The sequence below is a fragment of the Herpailurus yagouaroundi genome, unplaced genomic scaffold (genome assembly GCF_014898765.1).
Source record: "Herpailurus yagouaroundi ecotype Mexico unplaced genomic scaffold, PumYag 182, whole genome shotgun sequence".
NCBI lineage: Eukaryota > Metazoa > Chordata > Mammalia > Carnivora > Felidae > Herpailurus > Herpailurus yagouaroundi.
Genome location: NW_024412413.1, coordinates 649,977 through 677,101, shown reverse-complemented (window position 1 = coordinate 677,101; position 27,125 = coordinate 649,977). Strand labels below are relative to the sequence as shown.

The following is a 27,125-nucleotide window of genomic DNA, read 5'->3' as shown; positions in this document are numbered from 1 at the left end:
GTCAGTGGCGCGCGCTCTGGGACCGAGGCCCGGGCTGCGGTCCGAGGCGCAGGGGCGGGGGCCGGGGCGCCGGGCCATGGTGTCCACGGGGAGGGGTGGCCGCGCCGCCCCCGCTCGGGGTCACGCGGCCCCGCCCGGCGCGGTTGTCGGGGTCACACAGACCCGCCCTGGCAATCAGAGGCCCCCCAAGTCATAAAGACTCGAAAGAGTCACAACCGGCCCTGGACCCCACCCCAGGTCTCCCTCGGACCCTCACTCCCGTTGGCCCTAGAGGCCCGCGCTTGGGGAGCAGAGGTGGAGATCATAGTCCCCAGGGTGGACACGCAGGGCTGGGGGGTGGGGGGGCTGCACACTGGCTGTCCCTTCCTGGGCTGTGGGGAATCGGGGTGGTCAGGACGGCTTCTCCATCCCGCAGAAGAACCTGAGGTGGCCTTGGTGTCCCCAGGTTCACTCGTGGAGGCCTGTGCCGTCACCCCACGTGTTCCAAGTGCGCCCAGTATCCCACGCCACCCAATCCCTCCACAGCCTTCCGTGTCCTCCTTCCTCCCGCCTTTATGGAGGGAGGGGGGAGTAGGAAAGACCCACCCACCCAATCAATGGTCTTTGCTGGCAGGAAATTTCTGAAACATCATCTTTTTTTGGTTTTAAAGCTTCTTTATTTTGCACTTAACTTCCCAGGATAACCCAAAAGTGAGGTTCTGCTCCCATTTTGCATTAGCTCTGGCCAACTCAGTGCCGGCAGGCAGTTCCCCTGGGTGGGGAGGGGTCTTTGCACCCCTTCCCAGTCTTCACCACTCCAGCCACTAGGCTCTCAGGGGTCCCCACCTCCACCTGGCCTCAGGGATTACATAAATCACGGACAAATTAAAAAGTGGCCCTCACCTCACCAGCCCTCCTATACTTTCCTCTCAGTTCAAGCCCTGGACAAAGAGATCCCTAAGGGACTCAAAATAACATAGGCCACGTTTACGTGTTAGCATTTATTCAGGAGTCATTAAACTATATCAAACGAATGTAAATTGACAGAAAAAGAATCGTACATTTTTAAAACCCCATTTGTCTGGATTTCTCAAGCTCTATCTGAAATAAAGTGCAAGCCAGTACCAAGCCCTAGGTGCCTAATTCCAGCTCTAAGACTCAGACTTCTGGGACATCCAAGGAAATATCAGAGTGGCCTGTGCTGTCTCCGTGGCTCCCGTCCCAGGCTCCTGAGCAGATCCCCCCACTGGCCTCCTCGCCTGGGAGCTGTAGGAAGGGGAGGTGACCTCGACTGTGGCCGGGGGGCCTGCATGTGTGCAGGAAAGAGCCATCTCCCCTGCTCTTGCTTATTTGGGGACATGGCCAAGGACAGCAGACAGGGGCTGGCTGGCTGAGGACAATGCCTCCTCGGCTGGCACTCTCCCCCGTTCCCGTGTCTCTTCTGCCTTCTTCCCGACCCAACCTGCCGTGAATGCTGTGAAGACACCCTGGCAGCCAGTCACTCGTGCTGAGCAATGAGAAACCGGGGAGGATCCCTGAATCCCACCCCCCCCCCAGGTCTATACCCAGTCAGCCCCCGCCAATCCTCACTAACAAGCTACAGGAAAGAGCAAACGTCAGCACCTTCCCGCACAACCGCTGAGCTCCGCACGTGAAGCAGACAGACACAACCACTTGCACGTGCAGCCTTGTGAATGCAGATACTGGCCCCAAGACAGTTCCTGAAACCATGAACGTTTCCATTTTCAGAAGGTGCTCCCCGCCCACTGGAGACTTACCAGTGCCCATGTCAACTGAGAAAAGCTAATCGTTCTTCCAGAAAATTCCAGGTATACTCAGGGGACAAGGAGACAGCACACAATTCTTGGCGGTGATTTTAACTGAAGCAAATGTTATTCTCACACCCAAACCGTCTTCACTGTCTGGCAGGAAGGGGCAGTGACAGATGGAAGAGACCCGTGGCCTGGGCTGGACCTCAGGTAAGTGAGGTCAGGAAACGGAGGGAGCTGGAGAATGCCCAGTGATGACCCCCATGAGGGTTCTGGGGGGCATCTGTCTCACGTCTTGAGAATGGTAATGGAAGTGCCAGCAGAACCCATGAGAGGAGGTAGGGGGCCCAGCCCCACCTGCATCACCAACGCCAACGAGACCCAGAAACGTGGCCCAAGTTTCTACCTTTGGCCCCATCCCAAAGAACACTGAGCTGTCACAGTGGCCAGGGTCACTCTTAGTGTGGGTGTTGACAAAAGGGCTCAGGAGCTGGGTACCACCCAGCACAAGTGCAGACAGCCCCTGCTGACCTGGGCTCTGCATACCACACATGACACGGACATCACCGGCACCAGTGAGTGGGCAGGGTCCTTCTGGAACGGCTCGGTCTAAGACAGAGGGCAGAAGTTCGGGCACGTGAGCGCCACACAGGCACAGCCGTGGGTGTGGGGGCTGCCTGTGACCACAGTCCTGCGGAGAAGGGGCTCCCCACACAGCTCTGCTCCGTGGTCAGAGACGGTGCTTGGCAGACACGTCTCCAGAGAGAAACGCCCGAGTCGGTAAGACCCACGTGGGGCCATCCACAGCCCGGCTGTCGACTGCTTAAGGTAAGTGCTCGACAAGAACGGGCCCGGGAAGCCAGCGAGGTGAAGAAGGAGCAGACGGGCGGCTGGCCGCACGTGCAAGGCCTGCCTAGGCGTCGGTGCCGGGAGGGTCTGGCTCCAGCACGAGCCCCTTCCTCACCTGAGAGCCCCACACCACGGTGCGTGCGGTGGCGCCTTGGGGGTGAGAAACTGAAAGACTCCTAAGCACAAAATGGTCAACACTTGCCTATTTAACAACTAAGCTACTAAAAGAAATGAAGACTCCACCTTGCAGCCTGGCCTGGACGAAGGTGAAGGGCAAGTTAGAAAGCGGTAGCTTCAAGACAACTAGCCAGGCAGGGGCCCTGCTCCTGCCTCGGTCTCCCCGCCCCACGGTCACTGGGCCATCTGCACCACGACGGCCCTCCACGCTTTCTCCTTGTCGAACTCCTTCAGGGGGCTTCTGGACACCTGTGGCCAAACAGGCAAAGTGTTATTTCTTCCGGGGGCCACCCGAGTGCAGGAGGCAGGTGGGAAAGCTCTGTTAACTCGAGAGCTTTTCTCAGCCTGTGAAAAAAGGACAGGAAACAGCCCTGGAGCCCCGAGGGGACACAGAGGCCCCCGTTCCTCCACCCTCCCACAGACCAGCCCCTCTGCCCCGGTCCCCGCAGAAACACAGCCTGGGCAGGGGTGGGCTGTGGGGGGGAGGCGGGGGGGGGCAGGCTGCCATGGGGTGAGCACCTGCCTGACAGCTGATGGGACATGGCCTGCGTCCCAGCATCGGGCAGAGCAAGCAACTACATACAGTGGGTGCCCAAAACATACCCACAGATGGTGCCATCGATCTAAGGGACGGGTGCCCCCACACAGAAGGCCCCGGGTCCGGCCCTGCGTGTATGCAGGCACCATCGGGGGTGGGACACCCAGGGAAGGAGGGCACTTGAGGCAAAGGTGACCAAACACCTCCAGAAACAGGGAGGGCAGCTGCAGGCCCCAGAGCCTCTAGAACCTTCTGTTCTGGAACCCGGTGGGAGCACGCATTCACCAGACTTGGTGCCCCCACAAAGAACCAGGTGGGTCTCTCAAAGGGCCTGGGGGCCAAGCCATCCCCACAGGAGACCCAGCCTAACTGGTAAAAACAAGGAAATGACCCCATCTGCAGGTTTCAATGAAGGAAAGCACAGGAGAGGATGAAGGCCAGGGTTGCTGAGGAAGAGCTGACGGCGGGAACACAGGCACACTCGCGCAAAGGCCCCGTGGTTGGTAGTACCAGGTGGGAGGAGGGTCTGGTCCACCCACGGCGTCCCTCGTGGACCCTGTGGCAGCCTCCCCAGTACACAGCGTAAACACCTCTGGGCCAGCAGCTCCTGGGGAGGAGACCCTGGCCCCCTCAGCCCTCCAACTGTGGGGGGCGGGCAAGACCTGGTGGCCCGGAGACTGGCAGAGGGGCTTGCATGACCCTCCAGAGCCTGCCGGACAGAGGTCACTGAGGCCACATCTATAGGGAGCTCAGTGGGCACCCCTTCCCATCAGAGCCGCGCCCCTGAGAGGGGCCAGAGAAGGAACTTCTGTGGCTTCTGGGGATCCTGGCCAGCTTCCTATCCATGTTTGCAGGAGTAAAACTGAAGGCATTCAGTCTATACCGTTTTCAGGACTGGATCTGTATTTAAGGCCACCCCACAAGGACGGGGAGATCACCGTGTTGAAGGCCACTCACCTCCCCTGCTGGGCGCTCCTGCTGGCCGGTCTGCGCAGCATCCCAGGACGCGCCCAGCTTGAAGCTCACGCACTGGATGACGGTGCCAGTGTTGAGGCCGGCTTGCAGCAGCAGCTGCAGCATCAGAAGCAACCGCAGCACGTCGTAGGATTGCTGGTGGGAGACAAGGCGGTGAGCTCACGGCCCGCCCCGGCCCCCGGCTCTCAGCCACCCGGGCCTGCCACCTGCACCGGGGACGCCACGCCCTCCAGCCCAGGCAGCCGTGCAGGCAGCTCCCCTCCTCCCGCACACCCCCCTTCTCCCCAGGACCTTCCCAGAGCACTTGAGTGAGTTGGCGTGAATCGATTTCAGGTTTTCAGGTACGTACACTTCTGCTGATTTCAGGAACCTGAGCAGTAATCATTCTGTCTCGTGAGTGGGAGTCAAAGAAATCAATTCTGTAAGTCGTCACCCCGGGTTTAACAGATGCCGTAAGAATGGCCCCCAAGCAGCGGAGCCCTGTGGGTAGCCCGGGGGCTCACTGTCAAGTCTCCCACATCCTGTAACCACCACCGATAGAGCCGGTGACACGGAGGGTGTCCGTATGGGATGAAGGGACCGGTTACGAGGGCTCTGGGCCGGAGACGGGGCCCCTGGGCACTGGTGCGCAGACACCATCAGCAGAGTCTCCTGGAGCTCAGGCTGGCAGCTGTTGGAGGGAAGGGGGCTGAGGAGTGCCCGGGGTCAGAGGGGGTGATGGGGCCGTGGGGGAGCCTTGGCGAGCAAAGGGTCCAGTGAGGACCCAGCCCTCCCAGTCGCAGGCATCCTTCGGCAGAGACACAAAGCAACCAAATGATAACACAAAACCCCCGGCTCCATACTGTGTCACTGTTGAGAGAGGGGGAGGGAGGGAGGGAACAGAAACACCTCTCCTCAAGCTAATGTAGAAGTTTAGCCACAAGCCCCGTTTGAAAAAAAAAAAAACAACAAAAACCACTGTTTTCTGGAGCCAGGGAAGTTGATTCTAAAACTTACATAAAAAACACGCAACAAAAGTGAGGTAACCCTGAAGAGCAGAGTGATCAGGAACTGGGCATCCAGCCCGCCAGCTGGCGAAGCCTGTTCGAAAGCTTCCATAATCGGGACAGGGCGGCACCGGACAGCAGATGTAGGAGAACGACAGGTGCAGACACAGACAGAAGCTTAACGTGTGATACGGGCAGCATCTCAGATCACCGAGGAAAACGGTGGGTGTTTGAAGCCCCGAAGAGGAAAGGTGAGTTCCTTATGCTCCAGGATAAACTCCCACTGGACACACAAGTAGTCGTCTTTTTCTTTTTAAATGTTTATTTATTTTGGGGCGCCTGGGTGGCGCAGTCGGTTAAGCGTCCGACTTCAGCCAGGTCACGATCTCGCGGTCCGTGAGTTCGAGCCCCGCGTCGGGCTCTGGGCTGATGGCTCAGAGCCTGGACCCTGTTTCTGATTCTGTGTCTCCCTCTCTCTCTGCCCCTCCCCCGTTCATGCTCTGTCTCTCTCTGTCCCAAAAATAAATAAACGTTGAAAAAAAAATGTTTAAATGTTTATTTATTTTGAGACAGAGAGTGAGAGAGAGCAGGGGAGGGGCAGAGAGAGGGAGACAGAGAATCCTAAGTGGGCTCTGCACTGAGGCTCAGTCCCGCAAACCGTGAGATCGTGACCTGAGCCAAAATCAAGGAGTAGCCTTTCTAGTTGCGGCTTAAAATCCCAAAGCAACAAATAAATGTGTTGACAAATTTGACCACAAAGAACAAACAAAAAACTTCCTCACGACAAAAATCACGAGTGGAACGAAAACCAGCTGGCCCGTGGGAGCCACTATCCAAATCTTCTGTTACAGAGGAGACACCCAAATACTGGTGAAGCTCAAAGTCCACTAGACAGTGAGCAAAAGACGGGACAGAGCTTACCGGAAAAGAAATGCCAAAACCACCAGGCACAAAGGCCCAGAGTCTCGTGTCCAGAGACACGCACACTGCAGCCCCACCAGGCACGCTGGCTCACCCACGTGACAACACTGGGTGACAACGCTCTGTGCGGGGCTGGTGCTCGTACCAGCGGAGGGACGGCAAATAGGGCCTCCCGTGAGGGGGACTCGTCGCCATTTCCCCAGACCAGAGATGTGTCTGCCCTCTGGCCCAGCAACCCCTCTCCGAGCTCCCTGTTCTAATGTCGCACCACACAGACTCCAAACCAGGCGTGGGCACTGAGTTACTCGTAACAACAGCAGAAACTGGGAGCAATCCGTCTCCACCCTTTGGGGACAGGCTGGGAAAACCGTGTGGCGTCACAATGTGCATGTATAATTAAAGGACACAGAAAAGCTCCTGTCCTCGATGTGAAGAATGCAAACAGAAAATATTGAAGTCGACCACGTATCAAATCAATACTACAAACACGCAGAAAGGGGGCTGTTTCTCTCCTGAGTGGGGTGAAAGTGAGCTGTAAACTCACTCGGCAGGCGTGCTGCTGGTGGTAACATTGGTGGTGCAATTGTGACAATTTTTACATACAAGATAAAATAATAGCTACCCTCAATATTATCAGGAAACAAGATTTTGGAGTAAAAAGAATACGAATACAAAACAACAGAAGTTCACAACAACAACAAAAAATCCAGTGTGTAATTCTGAACTGGAAATACAATATCAATTCAGGATCTTGACGGAGGCTGAGAAGCAATGATGCCCCCGTATGAATGAGCACACGCAGCCCTCAGATCTTGATGTCTATGTATGCCTCCCTCTGAGGGGCCTGCGTGGGTCTGGGGCGAGGCAGGATGAAGTGAGCCTGGGTCACCCCCCACGTCTGCAAGGAGAGGCTGACGGGTTACTGCAGGGAGCACCGGGCTGCAAGGTGCTCCCTCCAGCCACAGCTGGGCCAACATGAGCATCAGAGAATAATGACAGCAGCACTGTGCAGATAACAAAAACCCGTGAGTCCTTGGCGGTGCTCGGAAGGGAAGAGGTACAGGAGAGCTGGGCGTCTATCACCTCTCTTCACCCCTAGGTGTGACACAAGCGCTCAGGCCGGGGCCAGCCGCCAGGGCTGGCCCCGCACAAGGTGTCGGGACAAGGCACCCGCAGGTGTCCGGCTGACACCATGGCTGTCTCCCTCCTGTGAGAGCCCCACCCACCGCCACCACCAAGAACACTCTGGCGGCTGCCGCCCAACCAGGCGGGAGGTGACAGCACGTGCTCTTGGCCTCACTGCCACTGGTGTCACAGGAAACAGATCCGCACGTGGGACCTTCTCCCAGACCACTGGCCAGGACTCCAAACTATCAGGGCCACAGGGGAAAAGGTGGGGACCGTCCGGACTCGAGGGAGACTCGACGGCAAGTTGTCGCCCCTCAGCGGGTCCTGCTCTGCGAGCTTCAGCCTATGAGGCACATTCTTGGGACGGTCTGTGAACACTGAACGTGACACTGCATGATTTTGGGCCTCTCACATGCCGTGGTGGGATTGTGCGTGTGTAAGAGGCAGTCCTTCTAGAAAAGTTAAAGTATTTAAAGTAAAGGGTCCTGCTGTCCCACACCTGCCACTCACTTTCAGATGCTCCCGAGAAATGGTCCCACCCGTCAGTATGAACACACATGTACACACAACACATAAAGCACTTAGAATCCTGGTGTTTACTGCGGTGTTCTCTCAACTTTCCTGTACATTGGAAACGGCCCACGAAAAACACCTGGGAGCAAATACCACGCATGCTGGTGACGACGTAAGGCATCTAAGAAACCAGCCTAGTGACGTGTGTCTGAGCCTGTGGAGACAGTGAAGTGCCGAGAGACCCCAGACAAGTTCTAGTTAGAGGCACGCTGTGTGTGCAAAGAGACCCAACTCTCCTCACGTTTATCTATAAACTTGTGATTCCAACGGAAATTCCAACAAGGTCTCTCATACAACTGGATGAAGGATAGCTTCCAAAGTGAGGACGGAAGGAAGAAGGGCTGAGAAAATCCAACAGCGTCATGAAGGAGGGGTGTCTAGGTGGGACGCAGGGCCGCCTGAGACCAGGCAGAATCGCCCGAAGTTAGAAGAAGAGGCAGCCTGCACGGAACAAGATTGCATGGGCATCAGAGAAGGGAGTGCAGACACCTGGCTGTCCGCGCAGAGAAGCAAATTAGACGTGGCCTCGTGCCACGTGCAGAAGCAGCTGCACGCAGGTCAGACGCTCACGCGGGCCACCTGTCCCTCGAGACCCTCCTCCCACACAGCCTCTGGCAGCAACACCAGGTTCCCACAGGGTGCTGACAGAACGATGCATACCTTGATGGCTGGCGGGTAGTCTCTGAAGATCTCCAGGATTCTCATGATGCTGAACGACAGGTACCCAGAGGCAGTGAACAGCAGCGGGGACGTGAGGCTGCAGATGGCAATCAGCACCTCCACCTGACGGGAAGCAGGTGAGAACGCGGGTCTGGCCGGCCCGAGGGGCCTGGGAGCCGCTGTCTGCACAGGCAGGGGTGGACGTCTGCCACAACGTGAAGGGAGGGTGGACGCGGCCCTGGGCTCAGCACCAGGCCCTCACCAGGCTCTCTGCACTCGGTCACCATGAGCTCCACGCGTGGCCGTGTCCCACCAGATCCCCTGTCTCGCGCACAACTGACCTCTCTGTTCAAAGAGCAACACAAACGAACGGCCGGCCTTCCCGCTGCCCTAAACCCTGTTCTTTTAAAACCCCACCCACATCGGAGGCCGCACAGCCGCGTGCAGGTGCTAATAAAGCACGAACTCAGGTGTCACTGTCAAACAACAGACCTGACAAGACTCAGGATGGGCCGGAAGGACCAGGTGTCGTCCCTCCTATGCGGAGTCACAGGACTCTCCTGACTTTCACACCAGATGCACTCACTTCCAGCCCTCAGAGTGCCACACAGCCCTCGCCAGGCCGCCCCTGGCTCGGCACCCTCTCAGGCTCAGCCCCGCAGCCCTATCATCGTGGGGGAGAGCCCTGTCACATGGCAGCCCGGGAAGGGGCGAGCCAGGCCCTAGCAGTGCACAGCAGGTCCCTGGTACCTGGGGACAGGGCCTCACTTACCAGACACTTGCTTGGACACTCAGCTGTGACATGACTGGCAATGGCGCTTGGAAAACACTAAGAGAAAACAAAACACAAAGATTTCAGAGGTGACAGTCAAGGAAGTTAATTCCAATCACGTGCTCCTGTTTTGATGGGCACATCCTTGTGGCCAGTAGAGCCAAAGGCTGCCTTCCTGGCCAGGGGGCTGGCAGGGCTGGAAAGGGCCGGAGGGAAGCGGGGTGGCCTCTCCGAGGCCTCATGTGCTCTGTTCCATGGCTGCAGTGCACGTCTGCAAAGAAGATGCAAGAGCCACACCAGGAGTGGCCTGGACGTCCTGGAATTGCTGCCTGTGACATTTTGCCACCTCGGCTGAGATCGTGCGTGTGCCCTGAGTATGCGTGCGTGTGCCTGCTGAAACTGAGGCCATTCTCCTGAACCATCTCAATTCAGCATCACACTGAGGAAATGTCATACGGATTATGTGTGTTACCTGTGTTCAGATTCTCCCAACTACCCCTGTGATGTCCTGTCATACGTGTTCTTTGTTCCTGGTTTAGGATGCAATCAGTGATCACAATGTGCTTATGAGTCCCCTTGACCAGGGAGACCTAGGTCATTGTCAGATGCAGAGGTCCTGAAGAGCACACCAGCTACCTGCAGATGGGCATTAGCTGGGGCCAGTCTGGTGCTTCCTCATCATCAGACTCAGGGAGCTCCAGGAGACATGGCTCCCCGCCAGGCCACCCACCACACTATGACCTAGCGGTTAGGTGGCTCTTCAGTGGCTCTCCTCCACTAAGAGGGCCCTTTCCTCTTTATACTCAATAAACGTCTTTTTCCACTTATTTTAAGAAGCTTGACTTAGTTTCACGCCATTCCAGCAGAGAGGGAAGCATAGCAGGGCACGTCCTTCCCAAGGTGCCGAGTGCTGAGCCTATTAAGCCCACTGAGCCCATGGGCCCAGGTGCATCCAAGGTCTAGTTACCTGGCCACACGCACAGCAAAGGAAATGACCACACGCTGGGTGGCAGCAGACTCCTCCCCTTCGTGGGAGGATCTCAGCACCCTGGACACCGGGGGGACATCTATACTTGTTCAGGAATCTGGCCTGAGGGTGAGTGGGACAGAGGCAGGCTTGAGGCCACGAGATCCCCGGCAGCAGCTAGAGGGCTGAGAGGGGAGCAGGCCAAGGATGGCGGGGAGAGCAGCACTTTGGAGGCCCTGGTGTGGGTGCGACAGATAAGCTCGTTATGGACAGGGGTGTGGGTATGGCTGCAGGGGTGGGTGGGCCTGGCCCAGGGAGTCTGCTCGCTCTAAGGAATGCGAGAGGTGAAGGTGTCCATGCAGGAACCTCCTTCCAGATTGGCGTTTCCATCAGGGCTCTATGGCTGTAAGCAGAGGAGGGGCTGCGGATGTGGAACAGCCACTCAGGAAGTGACTGGAGTGGCCCCAACAAACATGGCGGGGTGGGGGCCCAAGTTTGCTTACCACCCCCTGGACTGGCAGGAAACTGGCCCATGGGGAGGAGGGCAGTTGATACACACCCGCTCGTATACAGATACGTACCAGGCCTAGGGAGGCTGCAGGGACAGGCTCTCGGCCAGGCCCCAAGCCCTGGACCCCCGCCTGGTCTACGTCCTTGGCCTCTCCACGATCTCCTCCAACAAGGACTGGGGCAGGTAGAGCTGTCTGACCCTCCCACCCCGGGGCAGAGAGGGAGGAGCATCTGCAGACAAAGGGCCAGGGAGGCCGGGTGTGGGGGAGATGGCCACAGCCTCTGTGGTGGATGTTCAGGCAAGTGGCTCTGCACTATAAGCTTTAGGGCAATATTGGGTCTCCGTCCTCAGTAACTCAAGGACATAATTCCAAGTGCTTCCATGTCACCTCAGAAGTTAAACATGCAGACGCGCCTTTTTCACAGCCTCACTGGGGCAGGCACAGAGGCAAGCACTCTGTGAGTCCCACCTGCGCACTGGCAGCGGGTGACCAGGTGCGTGACCCCATCCCACGGCCTCCCTGCCTGCTCTCTCTCCCCAGGCTCCAGTCCTCGGGGAGTACCTAGGGCTCAGCAAGGTTGGGCACAGGCACCCCCAGTGTTGCTGAGCCCCAGGACGCAGCAGGAGTCCAGCCCCAGCACCCGACACAGGCTGCTGCGGCCCAGCCACGCCAGTCTTGGCCTTCCCGCAGCTGAATGCACATGTGGTCGGGACAAAGACCACCCTCTCGAGGCAGCATCAGGAAGAAGAGCATGTGGACGAGCTGCATATGCTGTGTCTCAGTCGTTCATCCAGGATGACCCCGGACAGCAGGGTGGGACAAACCAGGCCCTTCCCGCAGGCATCACCATGTGACACAGTGACGCTGCAAAATAGTCATGGGATGACGATGTCCGGAAGCACAGGGTGCAGGTGTTTGGGATGTGTCACTTGACTGTAGGATTTCAGGCACGCAGGGGTTGCTTTGAACTGTTCCACGCAGATGGGAGGAGCCCACACCAGCCAAGGCCCCTACCCAAATGGGAGGCACTGGGTCAGATGCTCCACGGGCTGCGTTTCCGTTAAACACTAAACGACATTAACTTATGCAAACAAACTTAGTCGCTCATAAAATGATGAACGAGCCATATGTAACACAGTGACCACATATATCAGGCACTTATCATGCACGCACGAAGCGTTGTGCTGGGAGTTTACCACAGTAGTATTTAATATAAAATAATAGCATAAACATATTACATTTTACAAAACACACATTGGGAAACAATATGTTATGTATTCTAGACCTGATGTAAAATAATGTAAAATAATCATTCTTCGTTCTTCAAGAAAAAGTAACATAAAAACATGAAACAATATCGATTCGCATTAAAACAATTAACAGGGGTGCCTGGGTGGCTCAGTTGGTTGAGCATCTAACTTCAGCTCAGGTCATGATCTCATGGTCTGTGAGTTCAAGCCCGCATCGGGCTCTGTGCTGACGGCTCAGAGCCTGGAGCCTGCTTCAGATTCTGTGTCCCTCTCTCGCTCTGCCCCTCCCCAGCTCATTCTCATTCTCTCTCTCTCAAGAATCAATAAACATTAAAAAAAAAAAAAAAGTTAACCTTCTGACCCATTTTATCTTTGATTCTCAAATTCCTCCAATTGTGGGGCCAGCAAGGACCCTGGCGCGGCAGACAAGAAGCGTCCTGCTTGGCCTGCCAGCAGCCACCTTCCACCCTCTTCTCTTCCAGCTGCTCCCTTGCCTGAAATCCACCAAAGCTGAGCTCCAAGACTGGCAGTGACTGTCTTGGGGACAGTAGCCAGGGCTTGGCCAGTGGCCGGGTGACCCGCGCACATATGAGGGCCACAAGGGTGTACTTACGGCCACTAAGATCCAAAAGAACGTCACGGAGAGGTGTGGTCCCGAGACAGCATCATCCACGTTCAGAGCGATGACCCCACCCAGGACGGCAGAGACGCCAGCAATCACCTCGATGACCTGGAGGGACAGAGCACATAGGCAGGGCCACCGAGGGAGTGTCTCTCATGCTGCAGGTGGGCAGGGGGACGTGAAGAGGATGTTCTAAACAGCTCAGGGCAAAGTAGCCATAGGCCCTATGTTGAAATGTTGAGGATGATCTCTAAAAGAACACCAAAAAATGCATAGCTCCCAACTGAAAATTACTGGAAAAGGAAAAAAGTGGGAGAAGAAAGGACGAAGCTCCCACCAATTCAAAGGAAGGCAGGAAAAGCAAGAGAAGGCATGGAAACTAGGAAACAGAAAGGTGGCAAAACAAAGTACAGATGTGGCAGTGCAGGACGCAGACTCGCAGGTGAGGCCACCGAGAGGGTGACAGATGAGGGAAGGATGAGACACAGGGACGAGACGTCCTGAACACAAGGACGAGACAAGCTGATAGTCAGGGCAGGAAGACACAGCCCGCCCGTGCTAACCAAAAGAGAGCTGTGCACTTGACCAGTCAACACAGACTTTATGGCAAAAGCCATCAGCAAGGGCAGATTTGCTAAGTAATCGTGAGAATAGGAAACAACTGTGAACTTGTACATGGCAAAGCCCCAAAAACCCATGGCAAACAGCTACGGAACCACACACAGAAATCACGAGCACTATGCTCAGAGCAGGGGGCTTAACACATCTTCCACAGTATTAGGACAAGTGAACCAAAGAAACAAGCTAGAAACACATAAAAGACTTGCAATACAGTTTACAAGGGAGGGCAGCCACATGATCTATCCTTCAAACCAGGACAATTCTGAGTGACAGGGTGAACTTAAGAATTCCTTGTGGATGGCAGATGTCACTCAGGACAGTGTGTCACCATGGACCTTTCCCAAATAAAATAAAATAAGAAGGAAAAATTTAAAGTTTATCTTACTGAATAGGATTTCAGGACCCGAGCAGGAAATGCCACTTCATACAAAATGTTGGTGCTATCTGACATGGAACCCTAAAGAGAGACAGACAAAATGTTTGGCCCGGTGACTTTACATGTGCTGTGGCAGGGGGGTGGGGTGGGGGGGGTGGGGAGGGAGAGGTGCACCCTCGCAGCCCACTGCCCAGGCTGTTGGCACTGGCTGGCCACGTCCAGGCTGTCACTTCGGCCAGGTTCTAAACTACTAGCATGTGGGAGCCACTGGTGGCTCTTTAGACTTGAGCTATTCCTTGAATGTGAAAACAGAATTAGCTGCTGTGACCCCAGTTTACAAGGTGACACTTTTAGCAGACCTGGTCTCTCGACGGGAAATGATGGGGCACCGGTACTTGATCAGAATCGCACCATGGGCAAGTTGTGTCGCATCTTCTACCTTGCCTTCCTGAGGCCATCGGCCTCGTGAGACCCTGGCGGGCTGGGGCCGCGTGCGGTGCCCTGGGGCAGCCTACCCTCGTGTGCATGGGTGAGTGTTCTGGGGGGCCTGCTGCATGCCCCGTGCGGCACAGGGCTGCACCCACCTTCTGCTTACAATACGCCTCGCTCGACCGTGCTGAGACGATCACCGTGGCTGCCGTGAAAAGCTCCAACAGAAGGAGAAGAACCAGATTAAAATTTATCTGCCAAAAAAGAACACATAGGTCTGTAAGACTAGTTCTCTTCCCTTTTCCTTCTGTAAACATAGACAGAGGCTTAGACGCCTGTTTAAAGCTCTGGGCGTCTTTTTCTGTCAAAGGCCAGATGCCAGGCACAGGGGCCATACATCCCCTCTAACTCAAGTGTGTCTCTTTTGTTTTGTTTAAACCATTCTTAGCTCAAGGGCTTGCTGTGGCCATTGAGCTGGAGGCTACTCACTGATCTAAACCTTCCTTAGTGGTTTGCCCCCTGGTAAGGACGTTTTGAAAACCCGCACACCTTTACATAGCCCTATGCATAACTGCCAAAAACCGAACAGGGCCTCAGAGGTGATAAAACTGTTCCATGTCTTAATTGTGTTGGCAATTAAAGGAATCCATCTCTGTATTCGTAACCAATGAATAAAAAACTAAAAAAAGTCAATTTAACTATAGGATTTGCAAACCAGCCAATATGGAGCCCTGGCCCAGCACCCCCTCTGTGGGGCTCCCACACTCAGGGCCTCCCTCACCTGCCCCCACCACCCCGGGCAGGTGCCTGACCACTAGGGGATCCCTGGGGCCCGCGGACGTGACTCACACGAGCCAGTTCTAAGCCTGCACCTGCCTCAGCCACAGGAAAGTCTCCCTCTCTCGTTCCCATTCTGCCTCCTGACCGCCTGGTGCTTCCCCCTGTGGCCCCCAGCCTGGGCACGTCGTGCCCCCTCCCCTTGGGACCTGTGAGTGATGAGCTGTCTTTCCGATGGCAGGTGTCCCCTGATCTGTTGGCCTCCCCAGACCACAGTGATAATAAAACCTATGTTTAAAATCAAATGAAATTCATTATTCGATCTATAGAACTCTACCTGCAAAATTGAAAACAGAGAATCATCATTCTTTTATAGTATTTGGTGGAACACTAACAAAATCTGACCGTCTATTAGGCCACAAAACAAGCCTTGGTAAATTCCAAAGAACCTACACTACAAGTTGGGCATTCTGACTGTAACATAATCAGAAAAACCACCACCGATGGAAGACTGTGAAAGATAGTCCCGTATGTCTGTTTTATCAGGGTCCTGGTGAGAAAGAGAGGGACACCCAAGAGGAGGGGCTAGAGGAGATTTAATGAGAGGATAGCTCTCAAGTCTGGGCCAGGGTGAAGGGAAACCTGGAAGGGTAGTGGTGACTACTGAGGACAAGGGCAGTGAGGGAGTGGCCGAGAGAGAGAACCCAGCCTCCATCCAACTACACCCCCAAAAGGCTCAGAGCCAGGGGAAGGGAACAGCCTAAGCACTCTCAAATGTCCCATCTGAATGAGTCTCTCATGGGCTGACCCCAACGGAGGCCAGAAGGCAAAGTGCTAGCGGAACCAGCCCACATATGCCACCTCCTGGAGAGACAGGGAGACAGTGGGTGGGAAGTAGGTTTGGAGGGACCAAAAGGGAAATCTGCAAACACGTAGGACCAAACAACGATGAAAATCCATGTCACGTCAAATCTGGAAAGCATCTAAGCTGGAGCTGAGAGACAGGGCCAGAGGCACCCCCGCCGGGCTGGGCTTTCAGCTCATGACGGGTGTAGCACACTGACCGACCCACCGACCGACCGACCAAGGAGCAGCCCCAAAAACACAGGGAGCAAGGACATGACAGACACCAGGAAAGAGAAAACGGCAACCAGAAACAAACCAAAGGAGGTTCCCCAAGAGCTAGTTCTTGGAAAAGCATGAGATACAATAAAGACACAAATTAAATTCGGGGGGGGAGGGGTGGGGGGAGAGAAGGAAAGAACTAAAAACGGAGCACATTTAAAATAGGGAGTTATTGGGGCGCCTGGGTGGCGCAGTCGGTTAAGCGTCCGACTTCAGCCAGGTCACGATCTCGCGGTCCGGGAGTTTGAGCCCCGCGTCAGGCTCTGGGCTGATGGCTCGGAGCCTGGAGCCTGTTTCCGATTCTGTGTCTCCCTCTCCCTCTGCCCCTCCCCCGTTCATGCTCTGTCTCTCTCTGTCCCAAAAATAAATAAAAAACGTTGAAAAAAAAAATTAAAAAAAAAAATAAAATAGGGAGTTATTGGGGCGCCTGGGTGGCTCAGTCGGTTGAGCGTCCAACTTCGGCTCAGGTCACGATCTTGCGGTCCGTGAGTTCGAGCCCCGCGTCGGGCTCTGTGCTGACGGCTCAGAGCCTGGAGCCTGTTTCGGATTCTGTGACTCCCTCTCTCTGACCCTTCCCCGTTCATGCTCTGTCTCTCTCTGTCTCAAAAATAAATAAACGTTAAAAAAATAAAATAAAATAAAATAAAATAAAATAAAATAGGGAGCTATATCACTACCTACTACGTGCCAGTAATTTTGAAAAACTGGATGATATTGGAGGAACTTTTAATAAAATAGAAAATCTGACACAACACGACACAGAACACGTCGATACTAACAATGAAGCCCTCCCTCAGCAGCAGCTCTGGGTGGAGAGGACTTCACAGGCAAGTTCTACCCAACTTTCAAGAAGCAGTTCATTCTATCAAATCGTTCTGAAACACAAGAAATCAGTGCTGCCTCGCTTACTTTACGAGGCCAGTGTGGCCTTGACTCTAAAACCAGATGAAGGAAATCTAGGCCCATTTCACCCAGGAGATGCAGAAAACCTGAACACAATACCAGCTAGTCACCCTGTCAAGACTATCTAAAATAATACTGTTGTGTTTGAGTAAGGTTTATTCTAGGAAAGAAAGGCTCAACACCAGAAAAATCTGTCAATCTAATAAAGTGAGGAAAGGTCATCTTAACATATGCAAAAACAAACTATTAAAATTCAACACATAATTATATTTTTAAAGTGAAAAACTCATGACAAACCAGGACTTGAAGAGAATATTTTCAACTTGGCAAAAGTTACATATCAAGAATTTAACAGAGACTCTTTCGATGCAACTCATTTAAAGTCAGGAATAAGACAGAGACGCCCCACTGGTTCCCACTGTGGTGGGAACCCTGCCACAGCTACAGAGAAAGGGAAAGATGGTAGGACTGAAGTAGATGTTCGCACGGTCATTGTTTGCAGAGGATGTAATCACCTGCACCGAATAACCAATACAAAACTATGAAGAATAAGAGAGTTCAGCAAGGTTTCCAAACACAAAATCTACTGACAAAATTCCCTTTTGATTTAAAAACTGGTACAGTCTGAATAGGTTTGTACTTAAGTGAATATATAGCAGCAACGTCAATCTCCTGGTTTTGACATATTCTGATTATGTAAGATGCTGTCATCTGGGGAAGCTGGGTGAAGGGCACACAGGAACTCTCTGTATTTGTGCAAATTATTGAGTCTTAAAATATTGCAAAATAAAAAATTAAATCAATACCCTCTCTCTGCATTCTGATAATTCATCTGAAAACATAACTTAAAAAATAAGCACCATTCATACTGGCAACAAAATCTGTAAATGATCTAGGGATTACTTAACCAAGAATAAACAGAACATTAAGACCCTAATACAGGACACAGAAGATGATTTGAGTGAGTACAGACCATCTATGCTCCTGGGTAGAATGATTTAACATAACGAAGATGTCAAGTTTCACAAAATTACTATATCAACTTAAAATCATCATAGCATAACCCCAGGTGCAGCTGTTGAGGAACTCAATAAACCTATTCTAAAATCTATTTAAAGTCAGAGAGGCCAGCTGTGAAGTGGGGGGTGGGGGGTGGGGGTGTGGCTCTCCCACAGGACATTAAGGCCTGCCCAGGGCATCCTCATAAAAAGCATGGTGTTGCCCAGTAACAGACAAACTGGTGAGAAAGTGGCAAAATCACTTCTGCGTGGGAATTTGACACATTGTGTGTGTGGGGGGGAAGCAAGTTCTGTGACTCAAGGAGAGAAAGACCACCTCCATCTACAGATGAGCCGATGTTAAGGGCAGGCAACTAACGCAAAGGAAGCTAGGAGATAAAAGCAGAGGAAGGGGTGCTCAGAAGCATCAGTGATGAGAAAACATGAAGGGAAGTAACAAGCAGCTCCTGCTGTAGTCATCTGACTGGACACAGTAGAAAATCGGTGACCCCAAACGTAGGGAAGGTCTGGGCCCCGAGAAGCCTGCGCACGCAGTGAGGGTGAGAACAGGGCCCTGTACTTGAACAAGTGAGTCCAGGGAGACGGCACCTCTTGGTATATGAGACCCCTGCAGACACGTGTCTGCACCTGCTCCCGGCAGTGGGGCATCACAGGTGACCCTCTGGATCTACCCCTAAAGAATGCTGGGTAGATGGGGGAACCCACAGTGGATGTGGCACAGTGTTAACGGTGAGCAGCCTCATCCTGAGCTGGATGGACCCCCAAGTGCAGGCAGAACGGCAGGAACAGATAAGCTCCCCCGTGTACATCGTGTGGGGGAGGAGGGCTCCCCTGCATACATCGTGTGGGGAAGCTGGGTGGAGGCTGAGGATCCAGGGGCCGGCACGAGCAGGGAGAAGGGGTGTGGGAGCCACAGTCCCAAGGGTCCCATCCCGTGTGTGGTTTTCTATTTCCCCACGTGTACGTGCGCACGCGCCCCCAGACACCGGTGGTTTGGATGTTGGAGCCACGCGTCCTTAGTGCCACAGACAGCACTTTCAGTGCTGTGTGGCTTGACCTTCACGTGACAGGAACTATGTGAGGGCCTGGTTACCCATGGATTCTGGTACAGTGGCCTGGGCACGGTGGGGACTGGAGTTCTAGCTTCAGGAGAGGTGGCGCTGTGGCCACGGCCACACTTGAGGAGAAGGCCGGGTGGCATGCGGCTTCACCCACCTTTCAGCATTTATTTACCTGTTTGCGGTCTTCGGGGGCACTGCCCTAGGCAACGTGGACATTCGAGTATGTGTTCTGGTTTGGGGTTTTTGCCACGATGCCCAGTGCTGCTAGCAGCCACGCTTTCTGGTCGAGCATGCAAGTGTTATCTCTAAGGCCTGCACTGTCGGGGGTGTGTACACGGAGTCACAGCGCGTGTGCTTCTTCGGAACATACCTGCAGATGCCGGACTGTTTCCAAAGGGTGTAAAAGCTGCCCCAGACGGGAGGCAAGCACCTGGGGCTTCTGCCCATCTGATGCTTGAAATGGCAACTCTTTACGGTTTTCATTTACCTCCTCTTGATTATAGTGAGGCTGAGAGTCACTCCAGCTGCCTGGTGGCACTGGGCTTTCCTCCTCGGCCAGTGCCCGAGGCAGCCCGGTGCCCTAGATCTGCAGCGGGAGCTCCCCACACACCCTGGGACAGGTCCTCCTTCCAGCGTGTGCCCCTGCGTCTCCCCTGGCTAGGCTCCAACAAGAGGGCGCAGTACCACTACGCGCAAGTCCAGGACTATGGTTGGCGCACGCGGGGTGGCTTCAGGCTAGCCTGGTCCAGGAGGGCTCCCCTGCCTTCCTGGACCGCTGTTTAGTAACCCCTGGCTGTGGGCTGAGTTCCCAGCCTGCTGTCAAGGGGCTGCCTTCCCTGGCCCTTGGTCACTAAACGTGTCGGGTCCTGCTGACAGGTGCTATTGCTCTGGACCCACTGAGAGGCGCCCTCACCGGCCCTCAGCCGGGACTTTAACGAAGTCCTGGCGTAATGAAGGTTTAACGAAGAAGTACCGGTTCTCAGTAAGGCTTCATGATTTTCTACAAAACAGCCTCACAAAACTTTTGCTTCATTTATTCCCAGGAACTTCACAGGCTTGTCTCTATAAAATAATGTCTGTATTTAAATTACATTTCCAAAGTCTTCTGTTGCTAGCACAATTGTTTTACTCTGATTTTCACACCTTGCAACCTTGCTACATGTGCTCAATTCTAAGGTGGAGTCAGTGGGAACCCCTCTTCTGCAGACAATGTCAGTGTGAGTGTCCCTTCCGGGTCCACGTGTGTTCATGTTTCTGCCTTACAGGCCTGGCTGAGACTTCCTCGGGCCCCCCATCCTTTTCCTGATCTTGAAAATAGTGAGTTCAACATTTCCCACAAAACAGAGGCTTTTTTTTTTTTTTTTGAGGTATCTCTGATGAGTCTTCGTTTCTTAGGAAACTGGGATTCTCTTCTGGCATCATAGTCTAAATGGTAAGGTTTTTCCGTTTTTCTTAGTGGTTCATAAAGTAACCGTCTAACTTCCAATCAACAGCATCACAGATTTGATGAAATACGTTGCCAAAGAGACATTAGAAATACTATCAATAAATCCATCTGCTGTAGTCAATGCAAGAATCAAATACGGACAACTCAAAAGCATAAATGAAATTCTCAGAATTTGTTAGACTCCAGAGCTATGACACACATATACTGTGTCAACCCAATGACAGCACTGTCTCAGGCCCAGACTCAGTGGGACCAGAACCTCTGGTATCTGCATCAGCAGGAAGACATGTCCAGGAGAAAACAGGAAAACGTTTGGGACCCACAGCACTACCCAGTGACTCACGTCTATTGCTGAGGGGTTCACAACCAGTTTGCATCCAAACCAGATTAAACACGTAGTGGTGATGGCAAACGTGGACACAAACAGGATCTGAAAGTTAGGGATCTGGAAAAAAAAACAGGGGTTCACTATTTTTTGCATAACTAAAATAAAGGTATCACGGAGTCAAATTCTAGGTACTTAAAAACCCCAAGATTACGACACATACACATAAGGATTAGCCAGGGAGGGTCCCTTGCAGCCCCTCAGGGGCAGGAGGCAGAGTATTCCAGGAAGCCCTGCAGTGGGGGGCACAAGGGCTACAGGCAGTGGAGGCACATCCCAGCATGCACACGCGTGCAGGTGCCCCTCAGCCCTGCAGGTGGCCTGGGCCTGCCTCCTGGGTCCACAGACTGCTGGTGCATTCTGCCATCCGAGGCTCTTCCACGGCCCAAAGCCACACTGCTGCCCCCACATCTGCAGAGACCGCACAGAAAGCAGGACTCACCGCATTGATGTTTCTCCTTGAAACAGCAAAGCTCACAATTGCCGAGGGAAGGCACTGAAAAGAAATCAGAGCTCCGTGAGCCAGGGGCGAATCACCTAGACATCTGTACTTGCACTGCAAGGCTTAAGCTTCCAGAACTACCCAAGACATGTCAGCCAAACAAGTGCCACCGGTCAACTGGGCACAGGAGTGTTGGCAATGGTGAAAGGTCCCGTGACTTTCAAAATGACTTATTCTGGAAAATGTTTTTCTGAAGAGATGAAACAGACAGATAGTGAAACCTATTCTCACTAAATACACTTAGACGTCAAACTGTCACCTCTACCAATTGCACAAGAGCAGACTTCATCTTACCTCAAGAATTACCCCAAAGGGAAAAACATCTACATGTGAAGAATGTGGAAACAGGGATCTCAGAGTCTCTAGGAGGCTTGATCCCCACAGAAGTAAAGAAAGAGGCAAGAGTGAAGGTGTCAGGGCAGTGGGGAGGTGAAGGGAAGGGCATCAGCTCGGGCCTTGTGGGCCATGCCAGGTGTTGCCCCTGTGGGTGACACGACCCCTGCAGACCCCGCAGTGAGCACAGCACAAGCCATGGAAACGGATCCCAGAGACTGCAGGACACAGAGCATAAGTTGGATGAGGGGGCCCCAGGGGCTACGCCTCCAAGAGCGGAGGGGGAGCTGGTAGGACCATGTGACCTGCTTCCCTAGCCTGTCCCTTCTGAAGGTAAAGGGCACCACCAAGGACTTGGCTGAGATACCCATCCCAGGTCAGTGTTGCCCTGGAGCATGGGGGTCAGAAATCACTGTGACCACCCGCCCAAGGAGGACTGCTCCAGTAGTGACAAGGGACCACCTAGAAGATTCCAGAGAGAACAGAAGGAAATGGGTCAAATTTCTGCAAGGACTTTTGTCCTAAGAGGGCAGAAGCCAGGTTCCCTGCCAGCCCACAGGACAGCCCGAAGCGACACGCAGCTGTAAGTTAGAAATCAAAGTGCCGTTTCTTGTGTGGGACTCTATGGAGTGACATTCAGACTTGCTACATCAATCATTTTCAAAAGTAACAAATCTCATTTAAAACTAAAGTCAGATAAGAACATTCTTTTTTTTTTTTAATTTTTTAAATGTTTTTATTTATTTTTGAGACAGAGAGAGACAGAGCATGAGCAGGGGAGGGGCAGAGAGAGAGGGAGACACAGAATCCCAAGCAGGCTCCAGGCTCAGAGCCCGACAGTGGGCTCGAGCTCATGGAGTGTGAGATCATGACCTGAGCCGAAGTCAGATGCTTAACCGACTGAGCCACCCAGGTGCCCCAGATGAGGACATTCTTAATGAGGAGTAAGGGACAGCCAACTAGTAAATTTTGGAGCAAAGAAACTCAGAACCTCAAATTTCGGTACTAAAAGATGCAACTGAGGAACGATGCTTACCGATCCTGCAGCACAACGTAAGTAATCCATTTCGGAAGGAAACACATTTCCCAGATAAAGCGAAAACCCCGACGTCACAAGCAGACAGCTCTGCAAAATAGCAGCACAAATAACACAGGCACATTGGAAAATCAGACAGCGAAACAACTAGTCCTCTGACTGCCTCCTGGGTCAAACTCAACAGTTTGTACAATGCCAACTTTGATGCCTGGATTCCGCCAGACCTGACTCCTCCCTGAAGAATGGCCATGACCCACTCTTCCCTCCAGCACCAGACTAAGGGCCTCAACATTTATTTGGGGGAGAGAGGGAGAGGTCTCTGTTGAAATTTAAAGCAAAAAACGGCACTTCTCCCCAGAACACACCCTTACCCCAATACGTACAATTTCAGGGGGTTTAGGATAACCCCCCCACACTCAGGGCCAGCCTCGGGGGCTGGCAAACAGCCCCACCCCATGCTCTCTGCAAAGCTAATCCAAGTGGACAGCTGGAAAATGCTCAAGTCAGGGGCTGCAGGCCCAAGAGACACCCAGGCCTCAGGTCACGTCTGAGAGATAGAAACTCACTACAGAGGCTGAGGCTGTGGGGCAGGGGTCAGTGTTAAACGACTCAGACAAAGGGTCTGGACTGGGGGGAAGTCATGAATGCCCCACTGTGACGGGAGCACTGGGACACAGGGGCCTGGGGAGCCAGGGAGACCATGGTACACACCTAAGTGAGGAGGGGAGGAGCAAGATTAAGTACCCTGGCTACAGGCAGCTGTGGGCAGCGCACAGAGTCCAGAGCCCTGGGACTGCGAGGAGGCTGAGCAGCTGTGTGATGTCAGCCCCAGGAACAGGGACGAGGAACTTCCTCTGCACCCCAGGCAGATGGGGGTTCCAGTCTCAGTAGGACAGGGTCACAGCTCAGGGAGAGGGTGGGCAGGACCACTGGGGGTGCTGCAGGGTGGCCTGGGGAAGCCCGGTGAGGGGCGAGGTCCCCACCAGGATCCTGGCTCTCAGCCTGGGTCGCACAGGAGACCCGGGGTCCTGCCTAAAGAGAGGTGTATCCAATGGCCCAGCCCCAGGCAAGCCTGCTCTCAGGCTGAAATGACCCCTTTAGTGGTCAAGTGCACACCCAAGCATGTCTGAAGGCAAATGTCCTGGCACCAGGTCTGCCCCCAGCTCTCTACTGACCCTGTCCCTCCAGCCCCTGGGCTTTCTCCTGCTCCATGGCCCTGACTTCCCATCCTGGGACACTGACCCACTGTTCAGTCTGCCAGAGGTCTGCCCTAAGAGCACAGCCCCTCCTCCCATCTTTGCAGGGCAACTCCAGATCACCCCCCACCAGGAGTGGAGAGTCATGGAGGCTACCCCAACAGCAGATGGTCAGCATGGACTGTCCCAACCCTGGTGGGACACAGAGAAGCCACAGCCAGAGGCCAACAGGGCTATTGTGGTAAATATTCGCGAACCGAGAAAAATAATTCAGAAAAAATAAGCAAAGTAAGCACATCAGCACACGTGAGACTCTCCAGAAGCAGAAATAACCTAGGATCTGCCCTCTCCCAGGCCACTTGGGAATGGCACCCAAAGCAGAAGACACCTCGTGGTGGATGGTGAAGAGCTACTCACCCCCATCAACACAGAGAGAACCCATGTCTTGTGACTGAAGCATGGAGGCAGCCTTGTCGACAGCTGAAGGTCGTTGGGCTTGGCGTCTGAGGTGTAGCTACCGGCCTCCGGCCTTCCCCGCTCCAGGGTGGGCATCCGGTCATAACTGAGCTCCTCCCTGCACTGCTCATCCCGTGCCATGGTGCTCAGGGGACAGAAGCCACACAACAGATGCACTTGGAGCTCTGGAGTCACCTCTGCTGCCGCTTATTTACCAGTAACAAAATTATCATTTATTTTCAACAACTGAATAAACAACTCTAATTAAAGCACGTTGTTTCCGGCAAAAGAAACACCATCCATACCAAGATGCTACAAGTTTGAAGAAAAAGTTAGCACCCAAGTCTGTAAGTAAGTAAAATCACTTTCCCAGTAAAACAACCCTGAATGGTCTGGATTCAGGGTGGAATTTTAGGTTTTAAGTGCCTCACTCCCGGGCTCTCCAGAACATTTCAAGCTTCACACTCATTAGCAGCTTCACTTACGAGTTCCATGACGTGCTGGTTCTCAAAGAACATTAAATTGCTCAAGGTGAGACCACAAAATACACACACACACTTAGCGATTTAACGTGGGCACGCTTACCTCCGGTGGTTTCTGGCGCTGGGAGGGCTGGTCTCTGGGTGAGGGGCCGTTACCAAGTCATCCTGCCCGGGGCTTCCAGCAAGAATTATTCACAAATGGAACAAAAGCCCAGCAAAACTGCACTTAAGCCAGGGGAAGGAGTGCCGCTTCCTGAATTTCAATGAGATGAAGAGAGTGACCCTGGAAAGTTCCGCGGTGGTTGTGTAACTGCTGGCTCAGAGCACTGCTCCGTGCCGTCTCAACTCTGCCAAAAATTAAGGGGTCCCTCAGTTCCACTGATGGCAGCTGGGTCACACACAGGTGCCACGGCAGGCATCTCACAGGAAAGAAGTGTACCTAAGAGTAGCACAACACGAAGCACCCAGTCTGGGCAGGGTGGAGTGCTGGGTGTCCATTTCTGAAACACCTTACTATCCAAACACCTTGTCATACACCCTTCAAAGCAGCTTTCTTCCATCGATGCTCTGAGATCATAGAGGAAGACCTTCTTCACGAGGTCACATGCACATTTGCACGTTTAACATGGCTGGCGTGGCCCTTGAACTGCTTGGAATTCTGACTCATCGGTTCCCGTGGGCAGCCCTAGCAGTCCTGCTGTGCCTTTTATTTCTGCTAAAGAAAAAGGACGGGAGTATGCTTCGCCCAGAGACACTGGCGCCCTGACAGTTACAGCGACAGTTTCTTTGTTGACATGGGAGCCATAAAGTAGCTCGAATCAAAGCATTCTGAAAAACCAGCTCCTCAAACTGCAAATCCACATAAAGCTTGAGCAAAGGCATTGGTTTTGAATAATGGGATGCTCTGTTGTCTTAGCTTTTCCACCAAGCAAAGATTAGAGTTTTCACAAACTATAACCCGGGAAGTTAAGAAGGGATTTTGAACAGATTGAAAAACCTCCCAAACTTCTTTACAGACTCCCTTTTAAATGATAACTGAATTAGTAGGAATTGGTGCGGTGAGATTGAACCCTTGGTGTTTCTTCTTGTTTGAAGAAAACGTCAAGCAAATTTCACCATTTCTGTGCCTTTCCAAGGTTGTTCTACCCCTAAGAAATGCAAGCTGCCTTGAATCAGAAATTGTGGAGCAAACTCAAGGCCCTGGAGTCCTAGTCACTTGAAAAACGCTTCCTTGTTTCCATTGGCAATACCAACGTTCAGAACAAATCCTGTGTTTCCACGGTATCTTCACATACACTACTGTTCCTAAAACGTTTTTCCTCCTTTTCCTGCCTCCTCAGATCCTACTCATGTTTCAACGTTTCCCTTGTCCTTCAATGAATGCTTACAGAAGGAACAGAGCAGTCCACAGTCCCTCCCGCCTGGAGTTTACATTCTAAAGGCCGGACAGAAGCACACAAGATAAGTAGTGTGCTTTATGGTGGGGGAGGGAAGGAATGGGGGTTGCTGCTTGGCGGAGTCAGGGCAGGCCTCACTGAGGAGGCATCTGAGCAAAGACATGCAGAAGGCAAAGAGGGGAGTCTCGCAGAGAGCTGGAGCAAGGGTGCCACGGATGCAAAGGTCCTGAGGTGACCAGGCTGGAGAACGATGGACAAAGCAATCATATGAGGTGAGGCATCCAGATAGGAGGCACCTGTGGGCATGGAGACAACCTTAGCTTGGACTCTGAGATGGACGTGCCGGAACGTTCTGCGTGGAGGAGCAAGCGGCTGCTGGGTGGACAACAGGCCACAAGAGAGCAGGTGCCGGCCGGGACTGAGGTGGGGCACAGAGGCGGTTTCGAGGAGCGGCCAGGTTTCGGGGAGAGCTTGAAAAGCCAACACGATCTGCAGTCAGCAAGACGTGGGGCGAGAGGGTCAGTAGTTCAGGGGGGCGGAAGGCTTCAGTCTGAGCAGGGCAGGTGCCGCTGTCCCACCTGACATGCACAAGACTGGGGGAAGCAGGTGCGGAGGGAGGGTCCGCAGCGTCCTTCTCGCCATGAGACCGAAGGCTCCGCTGGGCATCCAGGTGGTCGCACTGAAAAGCTGGGGTGGAGAGTCCCGAATCCAGGCTGGCAGACACACGGGACAGTCCTAGGAAGTGGAAACTCCTGCTGCGCGTCACCCTCGCTCTAGAAGCCCGTCCGTGGCGCCCCCCGGCGGGCAGCATGCGCTGCACACCCCGCGCACCCGCGGGGGGGCCCTGGCACCCTTTCATGCTCATGGGTGTCCCCAGCGCCGAGTGCACGGCCAGGACTCGG

The 27,125-nt window shown here is 53.6% G+C and overlaps 1 protein-coding gene across 3 annotated transcripts; it reads right to left on the bottom strand.

Annotated features, from left to right (window-relative positions):
• Positions 1 to 961: 961 nt before the first annotated feature.
• Positions 962 to 25,743, bottom strand: MLC1 (modulator of VRAC current 1). 3 transcript variants are annotated; one of them, XM_040490502.1, is made up of 12 exons: positions 24,930 to 25,743; positions 24,306 to 24,550; positions 22,693 to 22,782; positions 21,264 to 21,317; positions 20,780 to 20,881; positions 14,260 to 14,358; positions 13,685 to 13,756; positions 12,670 to 12,786; positions 9,328 to 9,384; positions 8,556 to 8,678; positions 4,270 to 4,422; positions 962 to 3,119 (listed from the first exon to the last, which is right to left on the bottom strand). In XM_040490502.1, the coding sequence occupies exons 2-12, from the start codon at positions 24,483 to 24,485 to the stop codon at positions 2,949 to 2,951; spliced, it is 1,218 nt and encodes a 405-aa protein (XP_040346436.1). In that variant the 5' UTR covers positions 24,486 to 24,550; positions 24,930 to 25,743; the 3' UTR covers positions 962 to 2,948. The 3 variants fall into 3 exon arrangements, with proteins under 3 accessions (XP_040346436.1, XP_040346437.1, XP_040346438.1); XM_040490503.1 differs by having other exon boundaries at positions 962 to 3,023; positions 24,930 to 25,726; XM_040490504.1 differs by lacking the exons at positions 962 to 3,119; positions 4,270 to 4,422 and adding an exon at positions 7,896 to 8,049 and having other exon boundaries at positions 24,930 to 25,736.
• Positions 25,744 to 27,125: the final 1,382 nt, after the last annotated feature.